This window comes from Onychostruthus taczanowskii, unplaced genomic scaffold, assembly GCF_017590055.1.
Source record: "Onychostruthus taczanowskii isolate IOZ18803 unplaced genomic scaffold, ASM1759005v1 scaffold11, whole genome shotgun sequence".
Classification (NCBI taxonomy): Eukaryota; Metazoa; Chordata; class Aves; order Passeriformes; family Passeridae; genus Onychostruthus; species Onychostruthus taczanowskii.
This window is the reverse complement of record NW_024497629.1, coordinates 1,110,621-1,132,986: the sequence shown is the minus strand read 5'-3', so window position 1 is coordinate 1,132,986 and position 22,366 is coordinate 1,110,621. Positions and strand designations below refer to the sequence as shown.

Here is a 22,366-nt window from a genome sequence, read left to right as displayed (position 1 = left end):
GGGCACAGCAACAGAGAGAAGCCTACACTGACTGTGGTGCCCTCTGGGCCAAATCCTCCTCTCTGAGCTGAGGAAGCAGCTGCCAGGGTGAAACAACCTGGAGAGTTTATAAACAGGACATCCCAGTCTCTGAAGTTGTATTTAAAATTATACTTTCCAAATATACCTGAACAAGGAGCATTTTTGCCTACTAACATAACTACCCCTGTATGAAAAACTACTGAGTTTCACAGTGAAAAGATGTTCTCTTCTGCAGGAGATTCAAAGCCCTGAAAAACACAGGGGGCTGGGGGAGAAAACTTTCCCAATTACTGACTTCTTGGGTATGAGCCCATTCAGGGGGAAGAGAGACAGTTTCTGAAGAAAGGAAATCCTCCAGTGAAAGACAGATGAATAATATCTACCACTATTTTCCCAACAGACTCCCCCACTCAATGGACAGGGGAAAAAAAGCCATTAAAAGTGACATCTCAACCCTCCAAGAGGAGCTCAGGCTCTCATCTGGAAGGGTGTAGCTACACCAGAGGCACTAACTGCCTTGGGTGACCAGTGAAGACTATTTAGAGATAGAGGTTTAGATTGGTATTAGGAAAAATTTCTTCATGGAAGGGGTTATAAAGCTGCCCAGGGTAGTGGTGGAGCCACCATCCCTGGAAGTATTAAAAACCATATTGATATGGCACTTTAGGATGTAATTTATTGGTGCTGTGTTAGTGATTGGATTTGATGATTTTAAAGGTCTTTTCTAACCTTAATGATTCTATGATTCTATACAAACTGCTATTTAAAAGGAAATATCTTGGTTTGTTTAGGGTTGGATTATTTTTGGAAGGGGTTGTTTATTTGTTTTGATTGTTTGTTTGACTCTGAAGCCAGCTGACATGGCTGGGAAGAACAGGTAAAGGTTGGGGGTCTTTTTCCTGCCTCTGTTTTCCCAGCCTGCCATAGAAAGGCCACGAGTCCCCTTAAGGACCATGGGCTGGCATTAACACAGTCCCTTCAGTACAGCCAGAGAGAACTGATGGCATCAGGGGACACCAGCACAGCCAGGTGCAAGCTCTGCAGCCACACACAAGGCCAACACACTCCTGTCACTCCTGGAGCCGCCAGCAGCCTCTGAAACCTACAAAAGGAACAAATACAAGAAATCTGCTACTGTGGAAAAGGCAGTTTCCATCAGGCCCTGGGAGAAATAATAAAAACTTTTAGCCAATCTCCCCTACTCAGTAAACGTGGGATACTGTACTACAACAGAGGAAATTTATGAATCAATTTTCAAGAGGTAAAAAGCAAAATCAAGTCACTCCATCACAGTTGACACAATGCTCATTCCAAGCTATTCAGCTGGGAAAAAAATCCTCCCCAGACGGACAAAAAAAACCACAACAGACAAACTAGATCCTTTTATGTGTCCCTTTAATAAAATACATTTGCATAGTTATCTTACAACTTTGTTCAAATCCAAGGTGAACAATTGCCTCATGCTAAGCACAGCCTGCATTTGCATGTCTCAACAACCATCCCACACGTGACACTCAAGCTTGGGAAGGACAAGGAGGGGTTTAAGGCAGCACACACCAGAATGCAGCAGTTTCATGGGTTCATTACACTGAAGTAGCACGACCCTGCAGCAGGCCAAGGAGTGTTGGCATTCCTACCAGCAGACTTATTTACAGGTGTTTCCAACCCTGCCCAGGAGAATCACACAGGGATACAATCTGACAAAGCTCTGACATGGCAGAAATGTTCAGTGACCAGAGGGAGACGTTTCAGTTGTTAGCGTGTACCTCTCCGATGGAGCGTTGTGCCTTCTGCTCCTGACTGCACCATTAACCACGTGGAGACAGAGCTCTGGGTGCTCACCACCACGGGCTCCTCACACACCCAGCCCTGCCTCTGGTCCCAGTGGTGGCACAAGGCCTCCCTGCGTGGGTCCAGCTCTGGATCAGGAACTAAGCTTGTGTCAAACCCGGCTTCTGTAGTTTGTTACTCCATTATGCAAACCAGACAGTTACAGAAGTAGCGTTTTGGTACCCGTTCTTGTGCATTCAGCACTGTTTGGTTCTCACCCCCTGTGACACCAGGGCCCCTATTCTCTGCTGGCCCACAGGAAAACATTTAGCAAGTACCACACTGCAGGCAACAGCAAACAGCGCATTTTGCTTTCCATGTTGGCTTCAGTTTTACTTTTTCACCTTGTGTAGCTCTCAGCAACATTTAGGCTCTCAGCTCTTGCCTGGGAACCATGAGTTCAACAAAGGACTCTGTTTTCCACCTTGCCCTTAGCTGCACAGCCAACCTTCTTCACCCAGATGGGGTGATTTTACTTGACTGGCTGGGATGACCAGCTGAACTCAACTCTATGGTCTTTTATCAACAAGGGGTGGACTGCACACAACCAGAGAAAAAGTAGCATTTTTAAAAGTAAAGTCTGATTTAAATGCAACTTCCAATAGCTTCATTGATACAGAATATTATTTTAAAGTAATCTTGCTGTAAATACATCCTTGGCATGGTCTTTCCTTTGGATGATCTAATCTGTGTATCCAACTCTTTCTGCACCACTGTGCAGGAGAGCAGAGCTCTCAGGCAATTGTGCTGGAGCTGTGCTAGGCAGACTTCTGCAATACAGATGAATACTGAAGGCAGGGACTATGTCCCTCTCAATCAGCATTATTAAGGTGTATTTTTATTATTATTATATTTATTATTACACTTAAGAGAATTTAGAGTGTACTCAGGTAATAGTGAAACATGAAAAGATAGCTGTGAAAGCACAAAATGCTTCACTTCAATACTTTTCAGTTCAGACTTCGAGGCAGAGGTTTCAATAATTATCAGTGCTCATACCTACACAACAACACAGGGCTACCTGTGTGAAACTTTGCCAACAGTACTGTAATCTCCAAAGGTATCAGTTAAAAAAATTTTAAAAATTAGTAGAATGCCACGTTGTTTTGGAAAATTCCTCAAATACCTCAGTGAGGATGGGAAGTTGTTTTGAACATTTCAAAGACAATTAGTAGTAATCTGGCATTCAAGGAAAACTGACTGAACATTGATTGTCAGTGCGGCTCAAATGCCTTTTTGCCCTTTAGAAATTACATAATTTAGAAGATCACCTAATTCTCAGACTCCAGTATGTGACTGCTCGATGCCACTGGTGTAGCACAACACATTTCAGCCTGTATTAAACAGGCTTTCCAAGACAGAAATTCAGAGAAGGCAATTCTGGGTGAGTAGTGTATTTTAGTAGAAACACAACGTGGTTTCAGAAGGAAATCAAGTAATCTGAAATACTCAAAGGATTATCTAGCACATCATTTGCCTACAACAACATGATTTCATTCTATAACAAAATACTGATTCAGACAAAATACATCCAGAATAAAAATCCATTTGTAGTTTTCTGTAGGCACATTGCGTAGTCCGTATTGCACAGAAGATACATCTCTGAACTAAAGGGCACACATACATTATTTGATCAAGGATATAAATACATAACATTGGATTTTGGAGAAAGGCTTTTAAATCTCTGCAATTGGATTAACCTTTTCCTGATAGTACCTTCACAACATTCATCTGTATATATATATATGTCTATATAGTAAACAAGCAGTTTGTTTTGTAAACATTTCTGATTGCATAAGTGACCTTTGCTGTTTCATAACCAAGTTCAGGAAACCAACTAAATTAAATACTGTGTCTAGAGATCTCTCTTGTTGTTACAAGAGCACAGAACTATTTAATCAGAGAAGTAGTCTAGAATTAAATTAATCCTTTTATTTAAAGGGGAATCAAGGTTACAAGTTCCTCCTTCCCTCCAAACATAGTAAGACAAGGGCAGCTCACACTGCACTGCATTTCCAACAGGCCAGGACTGTGGGCTGAGGAGCACAGTTCCATCCTGAGCCCCAGAGCTCTGCCCTCACTCCAGGTTCTCTGAGTGTCTCTCTCCTGGCAGCACCTCTCCACTAGTTACCTCTGCCTTAGGCTGCTGCTCTGTTTACCAGGAGGAAGAGAGCAGCTTTCAGCAGTACTTTAAATGTACTGCAGACCCCAGCCAGAGACAAACAATTCAGTACCATGAACTATTAATGAAAAGAAGGGGCAGGGGAAGGGCCTGGTCACACAGAGGCTGTGCAAGGACTTACTGCAGCAACTGAGCACATTTGCCAAAACTGAAAGCAAATATGAATGATCAGAATTTAAGGAAGGAGGCTGTTTAGGGATAGAAAGTATTGAGCCAAAACAACCTGAATTCCTGCCGCAGTACTACTGTGAAGGAAGAAAAACCATTAAAATATCCTTCACTCTACACCTAATAGTTCTTTTCCCTGTTAAACAGGGTGTGAAAAGGCTGGATGGAGTGCACCAGATCTAACCCTTAGATCCTGTAGCATGTTTGTAATCACAGTGACTATCAGCAGCAGACAGGTAGGGTTTGTTTCTGGATGAGATTAACTCAAGTCCATTAGAACAATAATCAATGAACATTTTAATTCTGCAAAATATGTACATTACAACATTAAAAGAACACAAGTGCCCATTCCAAACAGATAAACTGTGCAAATAGTGGGTCTTTGTGTGTCTGCAATCCCACCATGCAAACAATACTCGATATGCATGCTAATGACTACGGTTATCAATCCCAAAGGAAATACTAAAGGAAACAAGAATGAACAGCAGTGAAAGCCACACAAAGACCCACTATCCTTTCTGCTTTTACAAATCCACTGAAACTGTAGATTAGAAGAAAACCCACGAAAACCTAATTTCTTGGTTGGATCTAACGTTCAAACGAAGCAAAAGGATTGTGTCAGACACGTGAGCAGGGCTGGCCACCCTGCCTCCACGCTAGTCAAACTTGGATAGTGGGTCTCTGAGGTGCTTTCACACTGGAAGACAACATTGGCTCCTAAAAAAAAAAAACAAAAAAAAAAAATGAAGGATAAAATGAACATAAATTTGAAGAGTGAAACATATGAATTCTACGGACAAAGACAGAACAACACCAAAAAGGTCAGAAAGGAATGATGAACATTCAACTTTCTGAAAACAGACATCACAAGCTTCTACCTTTGCAGTTTCATATTTATAAACACACAAATTTAAGTACTTGTGCCCAGCCATTGCTGACTCTGAAAAGCCCCACAGCTCATTCATGTGAAGAAAAGGTTTCTTCCTAAGGAAAACTTCTGCCATGTAGACTCAACACAAGGTCAAGCCCTAAGGGTATTTTTAAAGGCAGTGGCAAAATTCCCCACGATTTTAACAACAAAACCAGAATCTCTCTTGAGAAACTTCTACTGGGACATTAGAAAATCAGATAAAAAGAGAACTTGTAAAGAAAAATCTCACTGGAATTTATTCTTATCAGCACATAAAAATTAACCTGTTCAATTCTGTTTGAGCCTGAAAGAAATTAAAACCTTGCCTCTAGTCTTATGTGTCCATGGAACAGGAGGTAGCACATCCCTCAGAATCCAAGGGCTACATGGTCTGAAGAGGGACAGACCTTGTGTGCAATCCAGAGAGGATTCCAGACCCCAGGATTACAACCTGGAAGTGTTATCAAGCCTGACTGACATTCACCAAATAGTTTTAGAAATATAAAGTCACTGTGAAGTAAGGGATTGATTTCGTATTTGATCTTTGGTAAAAGAGGTAAAATTCTGGAGCTGTTGAGTAAAATCAGAATAAATTATTAATCCTCAATTGTTAAAATATCAGTGTGGAACTGCAAGAGGCAACAGCTCAAAGCCACTGCCACCATGAACTGTTACTCCACAAAGAGAAGTTACTTGGCAAGAACTAGAGAACTTCCAAATGTGCTGTCCATACAGACACAGAAATGCACCAGCCACGAGCACGTCAGTTCAGAAGTTGTTTTTTCACTATGAACACCCCTGAAAGTGAGTCAGCTTCATCCACCTGACAGTGTGGACAGGAATTACTGAAGATCTTCTGTGCATGGAAATCAACTTCTGGAAATACAGATCCTTGTTGCAGGACTTGCCTCGTGTCTCCAACATGTCACATTTACAAGTAAGGTTTGGGGAAGACAAGAATGAGGTAGCTCTAGAGATATTACTACAAACAACAACCTGGAGCTCAGGCTGAGCACCTGAAGGAGTAACTCTGATGTGTGAGGAACTGCAGCAGTGCTGGGCTATGGAAAGCAGAAAGAGTAAACAGGAAACAGTCATCACACATAGATTAGAGTAGAAAGAACTGGCACAACATTCAGCTCTGAGAGTCTCATGGGATGAGACACCTCAGGATGAACCAGAAGCCCCTCTGCACATGGAGCACAGCTGTGTCCACCTGGCTGAGCTGCCCAGTCCTGAGCAAGAACATCTCTGAGGGATGAGCTGATCTCTAACACTAGAAGACATCTAGCAACCAAGTATGCAGACACAGCTGGAGCAGCTCTCTTCCCTCTTTACACTTCTCTCCTGCCTACCCCACTTAAACATCCCTTGGAAAGAATGACAACTTGTTAGAGGTGTCCTTGTCAGATCCTGGTAACACAGGAAAGATCTGACCCTTGACATTTAATGGTTGAGATTTACCTGAGTGGAGAAAATCTCAACTAAAGAAAACAGAAGGACACAGCTCACACTGGTTCCATGGATAAGATGACAAACTTAAGAAGGTATCTAATTGAAAAAGCCAACAAATAACAAGAGAACAAGTTTCCGAGTGCAAAGCAGATGAAGACCAGGCCACTGGGAAGAACTCCGAAGTGGTAAGAGCACCATGCCTGCCCCCCTTACACACACCTTGGAAAGGATGGCAAGAGAACCTGGCACTGGACAGGTACTGGCAACACACAAGATCTGACCCTGCACGGCTGTACAAACACTCAAAGATTTATTTTAAATCTATTTTGAAACCTGCTGAGTATATTTATTATTTATTATGGCTTTTGTGCAAAAATTAGAAAAAAGGCTATTAAAAATGTCATTAAAACAGGAGCAAGTCTAACCACCACCACAGTCACCAGGAACACGACTCTACTGTCCTGTGTTCTGCAATCACCACGTGTTTAAGGGGCAAACAAACCTACAACACCCTGAAGTCATTTTGTTTTTCTTTCCTTGCAGGGGTCCTATGCCAGGATGTGCAGCTACACCAAGAGGAAAAGTGATTTTGTTCTGTTCACAGAGCTATGTCAGCAACTTAAGACAAGGGACATCTCACTGACTCCAGTTCCTTCTCTGCTAGGGAGGTTTGCCATTACAGCTACAACTAACAGCTCCCAGAAAAGACTCCAGGTCTTTAAATCTGGGGTAAAACCAGAATTTTCCCAAGCCACAAACCTATCTGAGTAAACCAAATTTGCCTGCTCCCTTTCCAATACCATCGTACTTGTTCTAGAAAAAACAGCGTGAAAAATTGCTGTTATTCAACAGAGACATTATAATACTCAGACCAACAATTCTTTGAAGTGCAACAATGTATTTTTAAAAATATATTCTCTCACATCTCAAAGCTGTTCTGTAGAAGGCCACATCAACATTTCGATGGGACAGTTCCTTAGTGATTTCACAAGAATACTCATGATAGTTTCTCTACTCTGTTTAAACAAGACCCAGAAATATTGTAAGGAAACACAAGGAAGTTTGGAAGTTCATTCAGGACACATTTAAACATTGCTCTGGTTACAGAGGAGGCACAGAGCAGTGGCTTACTGCTCACAGAGCTGACCAGCAGCAGCCCAGCTGAAATCTGGGATATGGTATTTGAACAGTGCTGTGTTGGGTTTGTGCAGGCTCTGGGCTTGAGGCAGGATTTTTCCTTAAGTTTCCAAATGCCTGTATCACAACAGAGTGGCAAATCCCAGCACAAAACTAGTGTGGAACTCAGCTTATTTGAAATCCAGAGAGAATTTTAAGAAAGGAGTATAAATTCCACATACTCTTTGTTCACCAGTAGGTGGATTTTGTAGAACTGCTTCACAGAGTAGTGCTTAGAGGGAAGTTTAATGGCCAGGTACAGATGACCGGTGCACGTCTGCACATCATTAACCTTTGTCAAAATCCACTTTGATGTGGATGGAAATACTCTTATTTCACATCACTGAAATCTGAGGGAAAACTTAATGATGTATCAGCAAACAATGAGAAAAACTTGCTCATTGTCCAGAAAGTTTTCATTTACAGTGTGGTCTTAGCATGGCTTTTGCTGAAAATCAGTGGTTTATGCAATGACCTTGCATTTGTCACATTCAACAACCTAACTTGAAATAACAACACACATGGTGTGACAAGCTGTTACCTCTATATAATTTTTTTAAATTCCTAAGTTTTAATACTAAGCCAGAAACTTAATTTTATAGCCCACCTGCTACATTCTATACTGTTTCTTCAAAAGTGAGATTTGCAAACAAATTAAAGCTTGCAAAGGACCATTTTAATGATTTAGCCATGTCTAATCAAAAAATGTCAAGTTCAATCTAAATCCAGAAGTTTCTAACATCTCAACCACATTGGCCAGAGGCATTAAAAAAAAAAAAAAAGCCAAACAATGTATTACCAAAAATATGAGCTCATATTTAGCTAAATAGCTCAGAATTTAGCTAAAGAGAAAACCTCAAGAATGGTGCACAGTCTCTTTTGCCCAGGAACCATAACAATTTACCCAGGGAAAATATTTTAACTTTCCAACCCAAGCTGTACCTTCATTAGGAGTTTGTGAATTTTTCTCTAAGAACACAACCATGTGATTAATGAAGTGCAGACTGATCCTACAGTAGCTATAGGCTAACAAGAGTGAGGCTCAGCCAGATTTACAGATGGGTGTTTTTATCCCAAGAGACTCCAAACATTGTCTAGAGGAGAACAGCAAGTGAAGGGACAAGGCCTGTCATGTCAAAGGAGCAACTCTGGCATCATGGTGTGTTCCCAAACCCAGTGGGCTGATGTAAAAGTTGGCTTAATCACAGGATGAAACACTGAGAGAGTAAAAACTGCTAAATTTCTCTGGGAGGAGAATTTTCTCTGGGGACAGGAGCCAAAAAACAGTGTGTGTGTAGGGGACACCAGAAACCTTTACTGTGTTTATGTGCTAAAAAGGCAGAGAAGATGTTGACTGTCAGGTGTACAGTTTAAGATCCAGTTCTCAGCCTATGTCCTGACATACATCTTGTTTCTCAGGACTGGATGACAGCTGGAATGCTGGGAGCCAGGACAAGCATATTTAGGACTGGCCAGACCACGTGCTAATGCCTATCCTTTTCCTATCCTTTTAATGGGTATTTTTACTTACCTGACACATGTGTTAAAATTACTACAGCACTTTTCCTTATTTTACAAAACTTGAGTAAGTTCTGTAATTGCAGTGTGCCTGCACTGCTTCCCAGTCCATGCTAATTATCAGAATCTTGTTGGAAGGAGAACTCCTACCCAACCCAGTATTTTTAGCTCATCCTACAGCACTCTTGCTATCCCTACACTGGCTGGTTGGCAATGTTCTGGTTGTTTGTAGGTTAACTAGAAGAGGGTTTAAAGTACCTTGTACTATAATAAAGTATTTAAAGAAAGAGTACTTGAAGTACTAATCAACTCAGCTAATGCCTGGAACTCCAAATTCCAAACACAAAGAAGAAAAACAGCAATGCACCTTTGAAACGAAGTAACAAAAATCAATCAAAAACAGAGGTTGCTTACACTGCTGACTTGGATCAGAATCTGTGGTCATCTTCACATAGTTTGAGGGGAAGAGACCTGTCACACCATTGATTTCTCCTTGCCACCAGTCAGCATCATCTTTGTTCAGCACATTAATCAGCTGCCCCTTGGAGAAAGTGAGCTCGTCCTCATTGTTTGCCGTGTAATCGTACATGGCTATCACCTGGCACACTGGGAAGGAAAGAGCAGAATGGAGTTATACCAGGATTAAAACTGTTTTCTCAGTGTTTTACAAAACCACAGGAAAGAAGCAACACACTGTTGCATGAGAAAAATGCCACATGATTTTATCTTGATACAGAATTGTCTTCCCTTTTCTTTTACTTCTTTAAAATGGAGCCAGCCAGTAATTCTTACTTCCACTTTATATATCTGTGAACTTTGATAATGAATGGATTACACCTACTGCCTTCCAAACACTTTACAATGTAATCAAGTATCCATCTTCTTTTACTGGCTGAAAAGAGAGTGAGTTTGATTATCTTACTGCAGACACTTGTGGGGAAAATGTGGCGGAGGAAGAGGAAACGTGCATTAGCTAATCATGAGTTGCTGCTTTAGTCACAGGGAAGTTTTGTCCAGTAAAACCCAGGAAATTGTTGTATAAGCAACTCATAGCTGTGGAGAACAGCATAATTTAAGCACACAGAAGCAAAAAAGCTCATTTTCTGTGAAATAACCTAATTTGTACTCAACCATTCAAATGGAAAAAACCTAGAAATAACCTGAAAATTTGCTTAGTCTCTCTCTTTGTAAGGAGCATGTAATTCCACATGGTTTGCCAATGTTTGCTAGCTCTAAAATTTTTTGCTAGCACTTGGAAACATGGAGTTTCTGAAAGAGAAGAGTATGGCTCTTCAGAACAACCATCAAAATTAAAAAGCCCAGAAGATGGATGCCTGACCTTCACAGATACATGAACATTTGAAATAGTTACATAAAATTCTAAATGAAATACAAAGTCTCTTTTTTTTCACCTGAGGGAGCAGCTGATGTGGTTCTTTCACTGCTTGGACCCAGCAGCTTCACGTGGCTGGCAGGAAACCATCCCTTCTGTCTCTTTTTCCCTCTTGCCTGTAAATGTTTATAATGGTTATTACACAACTGAAAAACTGAATAGTCCACAGAATAGAAAAAATTGCAAAAAATATGTCACAGAGTTTTGCCAACAAAAGACAAGAAGTCAGGCTTCTAAACAGCTAATAAATGAATCTTAAAAGATAAAAATCTGCTTAAAGCACAAAACAACACAATTCAGATAAAGCTGCACCCTAATATGTTAATACGAATTTTTTAAGTGAGATTTCAGAGTACAACTCAAATGTAGGGCTGAAAATTTGTTCTATGAATATTCCACCTATGCATCATATCCAGAGTTTCTAAAGAGGTCAAGGGCACTTTAACAGGACATTCTTCTTAAATCTAGGTGGGGAAAGGAGAGAAGTGGGAACAGCACTTCTGCATTACAGAAGCTTCCAACTCCAGCTTCCAAACCCACCTGTTCTTTCATTAGAATAACTTCACAGTTTAATGTTTCACCAATTAAATCCTAACCAATTAAGTAACTGTCAACTTGTCTCTTCCTCCTCCCGTCTGTTAATCGACAGTTTTACTATTTTATGTGACCAAGAAAATTGACTCTAAAAAAACCATAAAACCCCCAGCAACCCAAAGTTTTAAAAAGCCAACCAACCAATCTAACAAACAAAAAAAAAAATCCACCATACAGCTTTTCTTCCCCTTTGGTTTACACAGGATAACTTTCTGACCAGCTTTTATGTAACTCCATACTTAGTTGGTTTTTTTAATTAAACCTGAGAGCACCTCCTTGCCATTCAGGAATTCACAATTATTCCTCCTTGAATCACTTACCTGCAACTCTCCTTGCCACCATCCACTGGCATTTTTCTTCAGAATAAGTATCAGCTGTCCTGGAGCAAGACTGAGCTGTTCAGTTCCTGATGCAGCATAGGCAGTAGTAACCTGAGCGATTTCTGGAAAGAAAACAGTAAAATTGCATTTGTTATTTTTTCACTGCAGTAAGAGCTGGAACCACAGAAATAGCCTGGAACACAACTTGCAGCTAAGCTAAGAACACCAGCCACCAAACACTGCTATGAACCAAAATGCTCAGCGTTACCTAAGAAACAGCCTTACATGTTAAAAGGTTATCACACACTTACCGGGTTTCTTATTTATTGTTCCAGTTTTGCCAGCATAGCTAGAAGCCTACAAAGACAGAACAACAACCACCTTTAATAAACAATACAACCAGTACAGTTTACACTAAAGCACATGGAGATTTTAACTTTATATCCATATTTAACAAAACAGCATCTGTACAGAGAGAGAGGCACTGTGACACTGGCTACAGCTCTGATTTAGCACTCAAGCTACTAAGGATTTTCTTTTCTATCAAGCATATTAACCTCTGCTCAAAATCCCTGTGTAAGAGCTGGGTGCCAACAGAATGAAATGGAGAGAAAATACATTGAGAGTTGTTAATTTTCAGGCTCTGAACTCACGTCTGGATCTTTTGGTCTGACGTAATTGGAGGGGAAGATTCCAGTCCTGTTATCGATGCTCCCGGTCCACCACTCCCCTTCCTTCTGGGTCACCAGGATCTCCTCACCTTCCATGAACGTCAGGTCACCGGGCTCAGAGCTCGAGTATGGATAGAGGGCAACGTACTCTGTGCAAGGAGCACACAGGGGAGAGCAGAGCTTCAGAGGGGCACAAAGGAGCCCCAGATGCACATAAAGGGGTACCAGCATTCTCCAGTGTGTGCACAACAGGGTTGGTAACTGTGTGTTCATAACAGGGATCACACCTCCACAAGTCTGTGAGCTGACCTGTCCACCTGCTTGACTGCCCTCACAGTTACGCTTACAGGTACACAACTTTGTAATGAAAAAACACAGCTGCAATTAAAATATAATGGAGAACGCATGGAGATACACTAGAAATTTTTCTCCAGTAACACTTGTTTTCTATACTCCTTACTGACTGGAAGAGAATGAGCCACATTCAGGAGATTAAAAATTTTTTCTCATGTCTTTACAGAACAGCGTAACACAATAGAGAATAGCAGGAAGAGAACTCTCCTTATGGGTTTTTAGAAATATATTCATGCTTGAGCAGAAGTGTTAATAAGAGAACCTAGGCCTATGTTCAACCTGAATTACTTACAACCTTAAGTTCTTATTTTAGAACTTTTGTATGAACAGCTGAACATTTGCACTGTGTGTCTTGGACAAGCACTCAAAGTGCTGCTCAGAACCTCCTCACAAACTGAACTATATTCACAAGCCCTTAAGCAGAACCAGACTGTAGCATTAGTTGGCATTTTTCAGGCTCTCTTACCCTCTCCTGCTGTGTAATTCTGGGTATAAGGCCTTTTGTTTACAGCTGCATAAATAGCTTCTGGTCTGCAGAAAAAAAGGAAAAAAAAAGCTTTGTGTTACCAAGAGACTGATCAAGAGCAAATCTCACAATTCACATGAGATAAAGATCACTTTGGTTATATCAGAGCTGATCCCTGACTATCAAACAGTGTCAAGTTTTAATGATATTTAATATATTTATGGCACCCAAGAGCACACCACTTTAAAAAAATACCATGTGGTAAAAGGGAAGAGATAAATTCACAAATTATGTTATTCAAAAGGAGTAAATTAAAGATTTTGACTAAATTCTCTTATTCTAAAGAATTTCTAAGAAGTCTTAGCACAATGCACGAACAGAACAATTTACACACAGTGGTGCAGCCATCCCAGCAGTAACCAGACTTTACCTGAATAGTTACCCTGGAGCATTAGAACAGGCATAATAATCTTTTCTAGTGAAGAAAAACACACTGCTGCTCTGTGCAGAGCTTACAGTTAGTTTTGGGTCACTTAAAAATTGGCACCTTTAGAGGCAGAATGCAACTGCACTGCAAGAGAGGACACCTGGTAATGAACAAGAAGTCTGGCACTTGATGTATAATCAAACACCACTGATGTTTCACAGCACTCAGCATAGCAAGGCTGTCTATAGTTACACAGCAGTGAGCCCAACATTACTTGGCTTGCCAGAATGAAATAATAAAAGCCTAACATGACACAGTGTAAATTCTAAATGGCATTTATGTTCTGCACACTAAAGCACAGCAAGAATTTTGCACTCTAAACCACTGCTTTTTGCAAACTGCTGAATAAAACAACAACAAAAGTCACACTTACTCCTCTTTCTTGGTTTCACTCCCAGGTAAGAGCTTGACATAGGACTTTGGAAACCAACCCCTTCCTCCATGTACCTCCCCAAACCACCAGTTCTCCTGCTGCTCCAGGACAGTGATGATGTCATTCTTTGAAAAATTCAAGTGGTTATCTTTTTTTGCAGTCCAAGAACAAAGTGCTTGTGCTTTTAGGTTCTCTACAGGCTGCCCCTGTAAGACAGAAGTGATGCTGGTTTATCACACTGCCCCAGCTGTTAAAAACAAACACTGGTGTATCCTTTATTGAAGGTTAAGCAACTTCATTCCTAAGTGATGGCTGAATAACTTTGTTTACAGCAATGCATGCACGCAACTCAGTTTGTCAGAAATATCTTTTGTGTCTAATTGTAGGTGCAAATTATTTTAGAATTATGAAAGATGAGTGTTCTTGCTGAGTAGTCCCTGGAAATATATCAATTCACACTAGTAGAATATTCAGATGAGCTTCTTGATCCTCCAGGCTGTTCAGTGCACCCAGCACTAGCAAAGCTGTGTGGTGTTCTGGTTTTACTTTAAATCATTTTCATTAAGATGAATCTGAAATACATCAAGTTCTGCACAAGGTACCTGTCCATGAACGGGTGAAACAGATCCAGGGGACACAGTACGAGTAAAAGCTGATTTCTGCTGCCAGGCTGTGTTAACATTCAGGCTGGAAAAGGGGATGTTTTGGTACTCAGATTCTTCTGCAGATTTACTTGGTGAAAGTGGTCTGCAAATTGAACACAAGGCATATTTATCAAATTAGAACTTTTATTTAGAAAGTACCTCAAGCAGAGAACTTTTTTTTCAACATCTATAAAACTGATATTCTACACAATGAAAGCAGACTATCAAATACTTAAATTTTCCTTTTAAGAAGGTTCTTTAGTAAGTATTCTGCCTTTGTATTTTAAAAACCAAGCAAAACTATACAGCACATTATGTGCCAGCTAAATTTAGAAAAAGCAATTTAAACACAAACATAACAACTCACTCTGAAGCAGCTGAGGTAGTAGATAAAGATACTGTAGGAGGAAGTAAGGCTTTCTTAGGAGATAAAGCTTTTTCTCCTTCTGGTATTTTTTCTACATAATTGCACGGAAACCAACCAAAATGTCCTTGAAAACTCCCATAAAGCCAACCAGGCTCTCCCACAGTTTTTTCATCAACCTATGGACAGGAGGAGAAATACAAAGGAAAGAGAATTAGCAGCATGAAACAAGCAGGGACCTGGTGTGTCAGCACCTGCTGGCTCTGTGACCCCAGCAGGGGCAGTGCCCACACCAGGATCTGCCCTGGCAGAGCTGAGCTGATTTTGCCCTGTGAGGATGCAGCTGCACTGGTTTCAGACACAGGCACAGACAGACCCTGCTTCAGACAGGCCCCAGACGTGCACATGGGGGTCATGCAGTGCCTCTGAGCCACTGTCCTGCCAGAAATGCCAGTGCATTGTGCTGGATTCTGCTGAATGTGCAGCTGAGAGGAAGGGGCTGGTGAGCCCAGCAGGGCAGGAAACAACTGCTGCTGTTCTGCTCACAGATATTATTAACTCTGTCAGCTGACTGCTTCCAAAACACATCCAAAAATTCTGTTATTTAATATGTGATTAAGTATAGAGCATCCTTAAACATTCACAGCAATCCTGAAGCTTCCATTATGCTGCAAATTAGCCAGTTAGTGAAAATTGGCTAAAAATTAGCAGCCCATCAAACACTATCAGCTGGTTAGCTTAGCTGGGGTTTGGGATGCCAGAGGAGGAGGAGGAGGCAGCTGTTATCCTATTTCTGAAATCAGTTATCAGCAGTCAAATGATACAATTACAGCTGAGAGTGAAGTCAAAGCAAAACCTACTTCTCTTGTTCCCTCTTCCATGGCTCACTGGTATGAAAATGCAAATAAATGCTTTAACACTGTCAAACTGAAAGCTAATTTAGTCAAGTGTTTTAATATTTTGTACCACGTTGCTTCACAAATTCTTCCTTATCACCTACTTGTACTACTTACAGTCTGAATGAGGAGCAACCACACATACTTATACATTAGAAACTGTATTACCACAGTTGTAAACCAGTTTTCATACATTCACCTGCAGGCAAAGATTTTCAAACAAGTGCTAATAACTAATATACATTAAATAACACAGAATTCAACTGAGAAGCCACAAGGCATTACCAATCTTATAGTCCTGCTGTAATACTACAGACAGCAAATTCTGAGAAATGCTGCAATAAATGGACACAGAATAAATTACTCAAAGTGTCTGCCTCAGGGGGGATTGATAAAAAACACTCAGAAAGAGAATCACAGATTCACAGGATGGTTTAGGTTGAAGGAGATCTTAAAGATCACCTGGTTCCACCCCCTCTGCCAGGGGCAGGGACACTAGACCAAGTTGCTCAGAGAGGCAAAAATGTCTGGAAAGAATATACTGGAAACAGCATTAAGATTCAAAAGAACCTCTCACATCTACTTGTTATATAACTAATTTGATTTTAATTCAAGTGCCATCAATGAATAATTCATGTGTCTATTAACTGTGCTCACATTTCAAGCAAACACTCAGAAGCCAACTTGCACATGTGCAATGAGCTACAACAACCACATTGTTTCTGATCTACTACTTTTAGAAAGTTTATGTTTAGCATTCACTGTTCTTATATTTAAAGAGATTATCAACATATATAGGAAGTGTAAAATTCAGAGAAATATTTTGGCTGAACTAATCCTAATTTCACCTGTTTGAAAAAACATAAAGCAGCAATACAGTTTAAATTTTGAATAAACCTTACAATACATCAGCACAATGCTTTTGACCCTTAAGACTTTGTGCATCTCAAGGCTAGAGAAAAGGGTTAATTTTTGCAAGTTAAATGTGAATAGTCAATCTTACCTGAATTACATCTCCAGTATTAAAGCTCATCTCATCATGGTTCCTTGCCTCAAATGGATACAAAGCTCTGTAATTTACCAAGGCAATGGAATTCCTCGACTCTGCAGCACCAGTTGCCTTGCCTGGAAGGTAAGAAAACCAGTTACCACTCTGACACAGCTGAGACAAGCATTCAGTTGGAGCCCCATCACTCTAAGCAACTGGTAGGAATATCAGTTCTTGCCCCAGTCACAGTGCAGGTACCAGAGGAGACCACCAGGGCATCAGTTTAACACACCAATCATGGAAATGTAACTGAGACAACAAAATGCATTGACTTCTGCAGTGAAAAAATCACAAAAACACAGAGTGGGTTGGGCTGGAAGGGACCTTAAAGGTCATCTCATTCCAGCCCCCTGCCATGAGCAGGGACACCTTCTGCAAGACTTCATTAAAAATGACATTTTTATCTTCTCCTCTTTCCTTGCCACGCTGCTCTGGCTAAGCCAGTGCCTTAACAAAGCCTCATTTAACACCACTATAATGTTTCAAGTTGAAAAGATCCCACTGTTGCAACAATGAGTGTTCAGCAGCATGTTGTGAAGATTTTATTTAGAAACCTATAATAGAAAAATCTCACAATTTCTATTTTCTTTGCATCTCCGTTCTCCATGTCAGTGACTGATGCTGCAAACAGGGAATGTTTTACAAGGTTTAGCTGAGGTGTGCAAATATCTTCCAGCCCTGTTCTAGTTTGATCCTTGCTGAACTCAGTCAGAAAAGTGGCTAATAAAAACTGACAAGAACTAATGAAGGATGAAATTAAATGTGCCTTTAATGAAGATATTGTTAAAGCACTATTTTTCCAAGTCCCACAGCTAGTTAGGCCTAGTCATTCAGTTTTTTGGTTTTTTTCATCTGATGCATTGAATAATGCCAAAAGAAACTATATTTCACTATTACGAAATCACTTTTCTGAACCTTACCTGCCCATCTCTCATCAATGAACAAACCCCCTCCATATTAGCATTCTATTTTAATGAAAGAAAGTGCAAGCCCTAGGAAAAACCTCAAATATTACTGTTTCCAGCAACTGCTATTTGTTGACCATGATCACTGGAAGATCTGTCATGAGAGTCATAGGTGCTGAAAACTGACAGAAGTAACTTAAGTTTATAGGATCATTCACAACTGACAGAGAGATGAAACACTGCTGGTTTGGGTTCTTTTTAATTGTATCTTAGGCAAGAAGTTTGCTATAGAATCACACCAATAATAGTACACCTGAAGAGTGAAGGAACACTCAGGAAAGTAGAAGTCCAAAAGTCTAACGATTTTGAGATTACCTTCATTTTTCCAGGGTGGCTTAAGACTTTTCCCCTCTGTTGGCTTCAACAGATCTGCAAACTTTTCATTTATGTTTATTTTAGAAGTGTGTTTCTCCACCTCTTGAGAATTAGTTGCTTCTTTTATCTTTTTCATCTCCTCATTCTGCTTGCGCCTCTCCTCAGCTTCTTTTGCTATTTGTTCTTGCTTTCTTTTATCTTCTTCCAGTTGCCTCTGCCTTTGTTGTTCCACCTCCCTCGAGACTGTGCCTTGTCTATTTTTCTCCTCCTCTGCAAGAAGCTGTTGTTTGTTTTCCCTTTCTCTCATCATGGCAGCTGCTTCTTCAGCTTTCAGCTTTTCTTGGACTTTTTCCTGCATTCGTTCTTCCTCCAATCGTTTCTTTTTCTCTTCCTCTTCCCTTCGGATATTCTCCTGCCATCGGTTCTCCTTCTCCCGTTTTGCCTTTCTGGAAGAAAGGAATGAGAGAGGTAAGAGAACATCCATATAAAAATGAATGAGATTGTGTTCCTACAGTAATCAGTGACACTTGCCAGCAAAACTGAGTTTATGACATTGATCACTCTGCTCTCAGGGTCATCAGCTCTGCCACAGACCATGGCTTAACATGAGTGCCAGAGTGTTCCACATAAAAATAACAAATTGATTAAAATTCAGTAATTTTAGTCCATCACCTGTGCAGTGCCTTCACAAGCACTTCTGCCCAGCTGCATCCTGATGAGCAAGAACTGATCTGATAATTGAACCAAGCTGGATTTAAGCTCTCCAGCAAGGCAGTATCCAAATATCCTGACTGGAAACAATGACTTCCAAAGAGATTAATTTCACTCAGGTACATAGATAAAAATAGCCTTTGCATACTGATCTTGGCAGCTTGATATTTTTGCCTTCAGCAGTTGTAATCTATCCAATGTGCTTATCCTTGCCAGGACCACACTGCAGCAGCCAGGATCTGGAAACCTGACTGTATTCTCTGCAACTATTCAGATTTATCCTGTGCCTCAGCTGTCTAAAGAAGTTTATATCCAATTCAACACAATATGTCAGCTGTCAAGACCTTTCTTCTGAAGAGAAAGGACCTAACCCTTTGGGTCATCTTCTTAAAAATGTCTAGATGAGACCTTTTCATCCATTCCTTGTGGGACATCCACTCCTCTGATGGGTATTTTAGTGTTTCCAAGCACGTGGCAGGATGCAGTAGGAGCTGTGCAGTGAAGCTGTTATTCCATCATACAGCTGTGTCCAACCAAAAAATTCACAGGCTATCACCACACATATGGCACATGGCTCTCTTAGACTGTCACTTAAAATGTTATGAAACTTCATCACAGGCAGAAAAATGCCGTGATGAGCAAAGCCCATGAATCACCCACACTACAAGGTCACTAGCTCTGCTTCTTTAGTCAAATCAAGTATAAATCATTGAAAAATGTCAAATTCAAACCCTCTTACAGGAGGAGTGGTACTCCACATAAAATGCTTCCTTTAAGGCAACCAATAGGATGCATTTTTACATTAAAATATAGATCTCATCTTAAAAGCCACAACAGCATTATTTTGTTCTAAGAATTGCAGCACTGACACCCTCAGCCATGACTACCTTGCAGCCTCATCTTCCAGTCGCTTCTTCTGTGCCAGCTCAGCTCTTCTTTTTTGTACCTCTCTTATTTTGTCTTGTTTGATCCTGTGGAGCTGCTCCAAGGCTAATTGCTGTGTGCTGTAACTTTCCCTCAGGTCCTAGGGAGGGAACAACGGAATACATAAAAGGGAATAAAGCCAATCTTTGAGAAAAGCATCCAGGCATTTAATGCTTTTTCAACCAAGTTTTAATACAAATGGCCAAAATAGTATTAAGTTATTAATAGTCCTTGGAGGTCACTGCAAAGAAGGTCAAATCATTGAAAGTATAAAAGGAGATGGCAGGTTTGCAAAGTCAGTGATGTAATTTGGGCTTTCAAAGAGCCCTTCCAGTCCTACACCTGCTGGAAATGCCAAATAGAACAGAGGAGAGGGGAAGATACAGAGCTGAGTGTTGAAACACAACATTACTGAAGGCAGCGAATTGTATTTTAAGTAACTATAAGGAGGCAGATTTCAGCTGAAAGCCAACACTGCACCATAATCTGAGAAAGTATCCTGCAGTAGGGTGCTCACCCTCGATGCTTCCTGAGTGATCAGTCCCCACGTTTAAACCAGAAAAACTTCATAAATATACCCAGCAGTCTTACCACTGTGGGAACCACAGCTTAAAGACACTAACTCTGACTGGACTTTTTCTGTACTTGTAACCTTTTCAGTTCTAATATTTCTTTTTGAACACATCCTTCAATTCCTATCCCACCTCCCTCTGATAACAATCTTTTTTTCCAAGCAAAAAATCAGCATGACTCTTTTGAATAATTAATTTATAGACCAAAAAAAAAAATCAACAATAATCGTACTTTAGCCTGTACTTCGCCTTGTGGCAAAACACCTCTAAGATAGTTCAGTCTTTTTTCTTAGGAAAATCCTGCTGATATACATTGAGCAATGCAAGAGGTAAACCCTGACTTTTTGTATCTGATCACATAAATACAAATAAAGCAATTAAGAATTAATCATTCCCACTACTATATGCACCTCTAGCAAGAATCATGTTGCCTAAGACATATGGTGCAATTTATATGACAAAGGCAAGATAACACAAATGCTGTGTCATTGGAAGTCTCTGTAGCAACACACTAAATCAAGAAAATGACTACAATTTTTTCTCAAATATATTCAGATGGGAATATTTTTCCTTCTTATTTTGTCAAGAATTTCAGGAACACTATGGAAGGGAACTTACATTAGAAAAACTCTCATCTCTTTAAGGACAGAAAAACCCTCATGCAAAGCAAAATGAAAAGCTCAGTTAGGTAATTCTGTTGGGTTTTTTTTCCTCATACATTATTCTGAAAGTACTTCTGACCTCAGCAGACAAAAGTAGTGTTGAAAGACAGCAAGTATGTTTTAGTACTGGGTTAATCTGGAGGTTTGACAGCATTGTGTTTGCCATACCATATTCTGCACTCTGGTGCTACTTCTAGACTTTTAAACTTGGACAAGAACTCAAATACCTGACTCACAGCTTAGGATGGATGGATACAGGTACAGAGCAAGAGATGGAAAAGTAGGAGAAGACACTCTTTCCATCTGAGACCACTTTTATGGTTCATGTTACCTTAACTAACAAGAAAAATGTTTGGGTGAAACAATTTAGAAAACAGTCCATTAAGAAATTAAAAAATTAAATGTGAGTTTTTTGCTCTCAGTATCGTGCAGTTTGGATTTCTAAGCAGGTAAGTACGTTAAGTCTTAAAGAGGATATAAAAGCTAGCAGAAAGAAAAGCAGCCTACTGATTTTCTTTTGGGAAAATGTATTTAATAGAAGTTGTACATCCAAACAGAAAGGGTAAGCAGAGAGAAATTGCGAAATAATTAAAAAAGAAAAAAAGCCAAAGATTAGAAAATAACCTTAAGTAAGAGGAAGAGGTTGTTGAGACAGCTTAGCAGAGACAAAAGGCACTGAAGAACAGAATCATCCATATTCTCACACTGTAAGATAAGGTAGATAAAAAGCCAATTAATCTTTGCACTGTATTTTGAAAAACATATTTTAGGGAAGACTGAACTGTGGATGCAGCCACTGAACACAGCAAGCCATGCAATAATCAAGTAACTGAAAATGCCCATTGCATGAAGCCACTTCTAAAAAGAAAACAAATTCCATACACATTTACAAATTTATGTGGCCTTTTTTTATTGGAGAGTGCAGAGCCCTCGTGCTGGCCCAGCATCAATCCATTACTTAAGCAAAAAGTTCCCACTAGTGCCACTTGGAGTAAGCTGGCAAATGAAGTTAAATGGATGTGTGCTACCCTGTGAGAGCTGCCTGAGATTTTAGGCAGGCCAAGAGTTGCCTGAGAAACAAAAATTCACAGCCAGTGGTCAACAATTCTTAGCTTACAACAAATTAACAAATATTTTTAAAAAGTGGCCTACACCTACTTTTAGGCTCGTACCCAAATCTGCTGCCAGACCTTGCACAGTGTACTGTGAAACTACACAGGTCTATCAACAAAAGTCAAGTGTTCAGTACACAATTCAAAAATAGCAGCAAATATGACCTCATACTGTAAGAACAGAATGTGCAAGGGCCTGAGAAACTTTAATTCTAAATCAAAATGAGTTCTAGAA

General features: G+C 40.2%; 1 protein-coding gene across 7 annotated transcripts in view; it reads right to left on the bottom strand.

The window, feature by feature from the left end:
- The window catches only part of ITSN2 (intersectin 2), an 80,399-nt gene that overhangs the window by 11,544 nt on the left and 46,489 nt on the right, over positions 1-22,366 (bottom strand). For 5 of the 7 annotated variants that reach the window (XM_041422117.1, XM_041422132.1, XM_041422124.1 and 2 more), the window contains 13 exons: positions 21,644-21,724; positions 19,749-19,885; positions 18,151-18,596; positions 16,826-16,947; positions 14,930-15,105; positions 14,521-14,665; positions 13,919-14,124; positions 13,059-13,123; positions 12,221-12,387; positions 11,879-11,924; positions 11,568-11,689; positions 10,673-10,769; positions 9,675-9,866 (listed from right to left, as the gene is read on the bottom strand). In XM_041422117.1, the coding sequence (XP_041278051.1) occupies positions 9,675-9,866; positions 10,673-10,769; positions 11,568-11,689; positions 11,879-11,924; positions 12,221-12,387; positions 13,059-13,123; positions 13,919-14,124; positions 14,521-14,665; positions 14,930-15,105; positions 16,826-16,947; positions 18,151-18,596; positions 19,749-19,885; positions 21,644-21,724 (2,002 nt within the window). Of the gene's footprint in view, positions 1-1,399; positions 4,919-9,674; positions 9,867-10,672; positions 10,770-11,567; positions 11,690-11,878; positions 11,925-12,220; positions 12,388-13,058; positions 13,124-13,918; positions 14,125-14,520; positions 14,666-14,929; positions 15,106-16,825; positions 16,948-18,150; positions 18,597-19,748; positions 19,886-21,643; positions 21,725-22,366 lie in introns of those variants that run through there. The other 2 variants (XM_041422166.1, XM_041422149.1) reach the window with 2 other exon arrangements.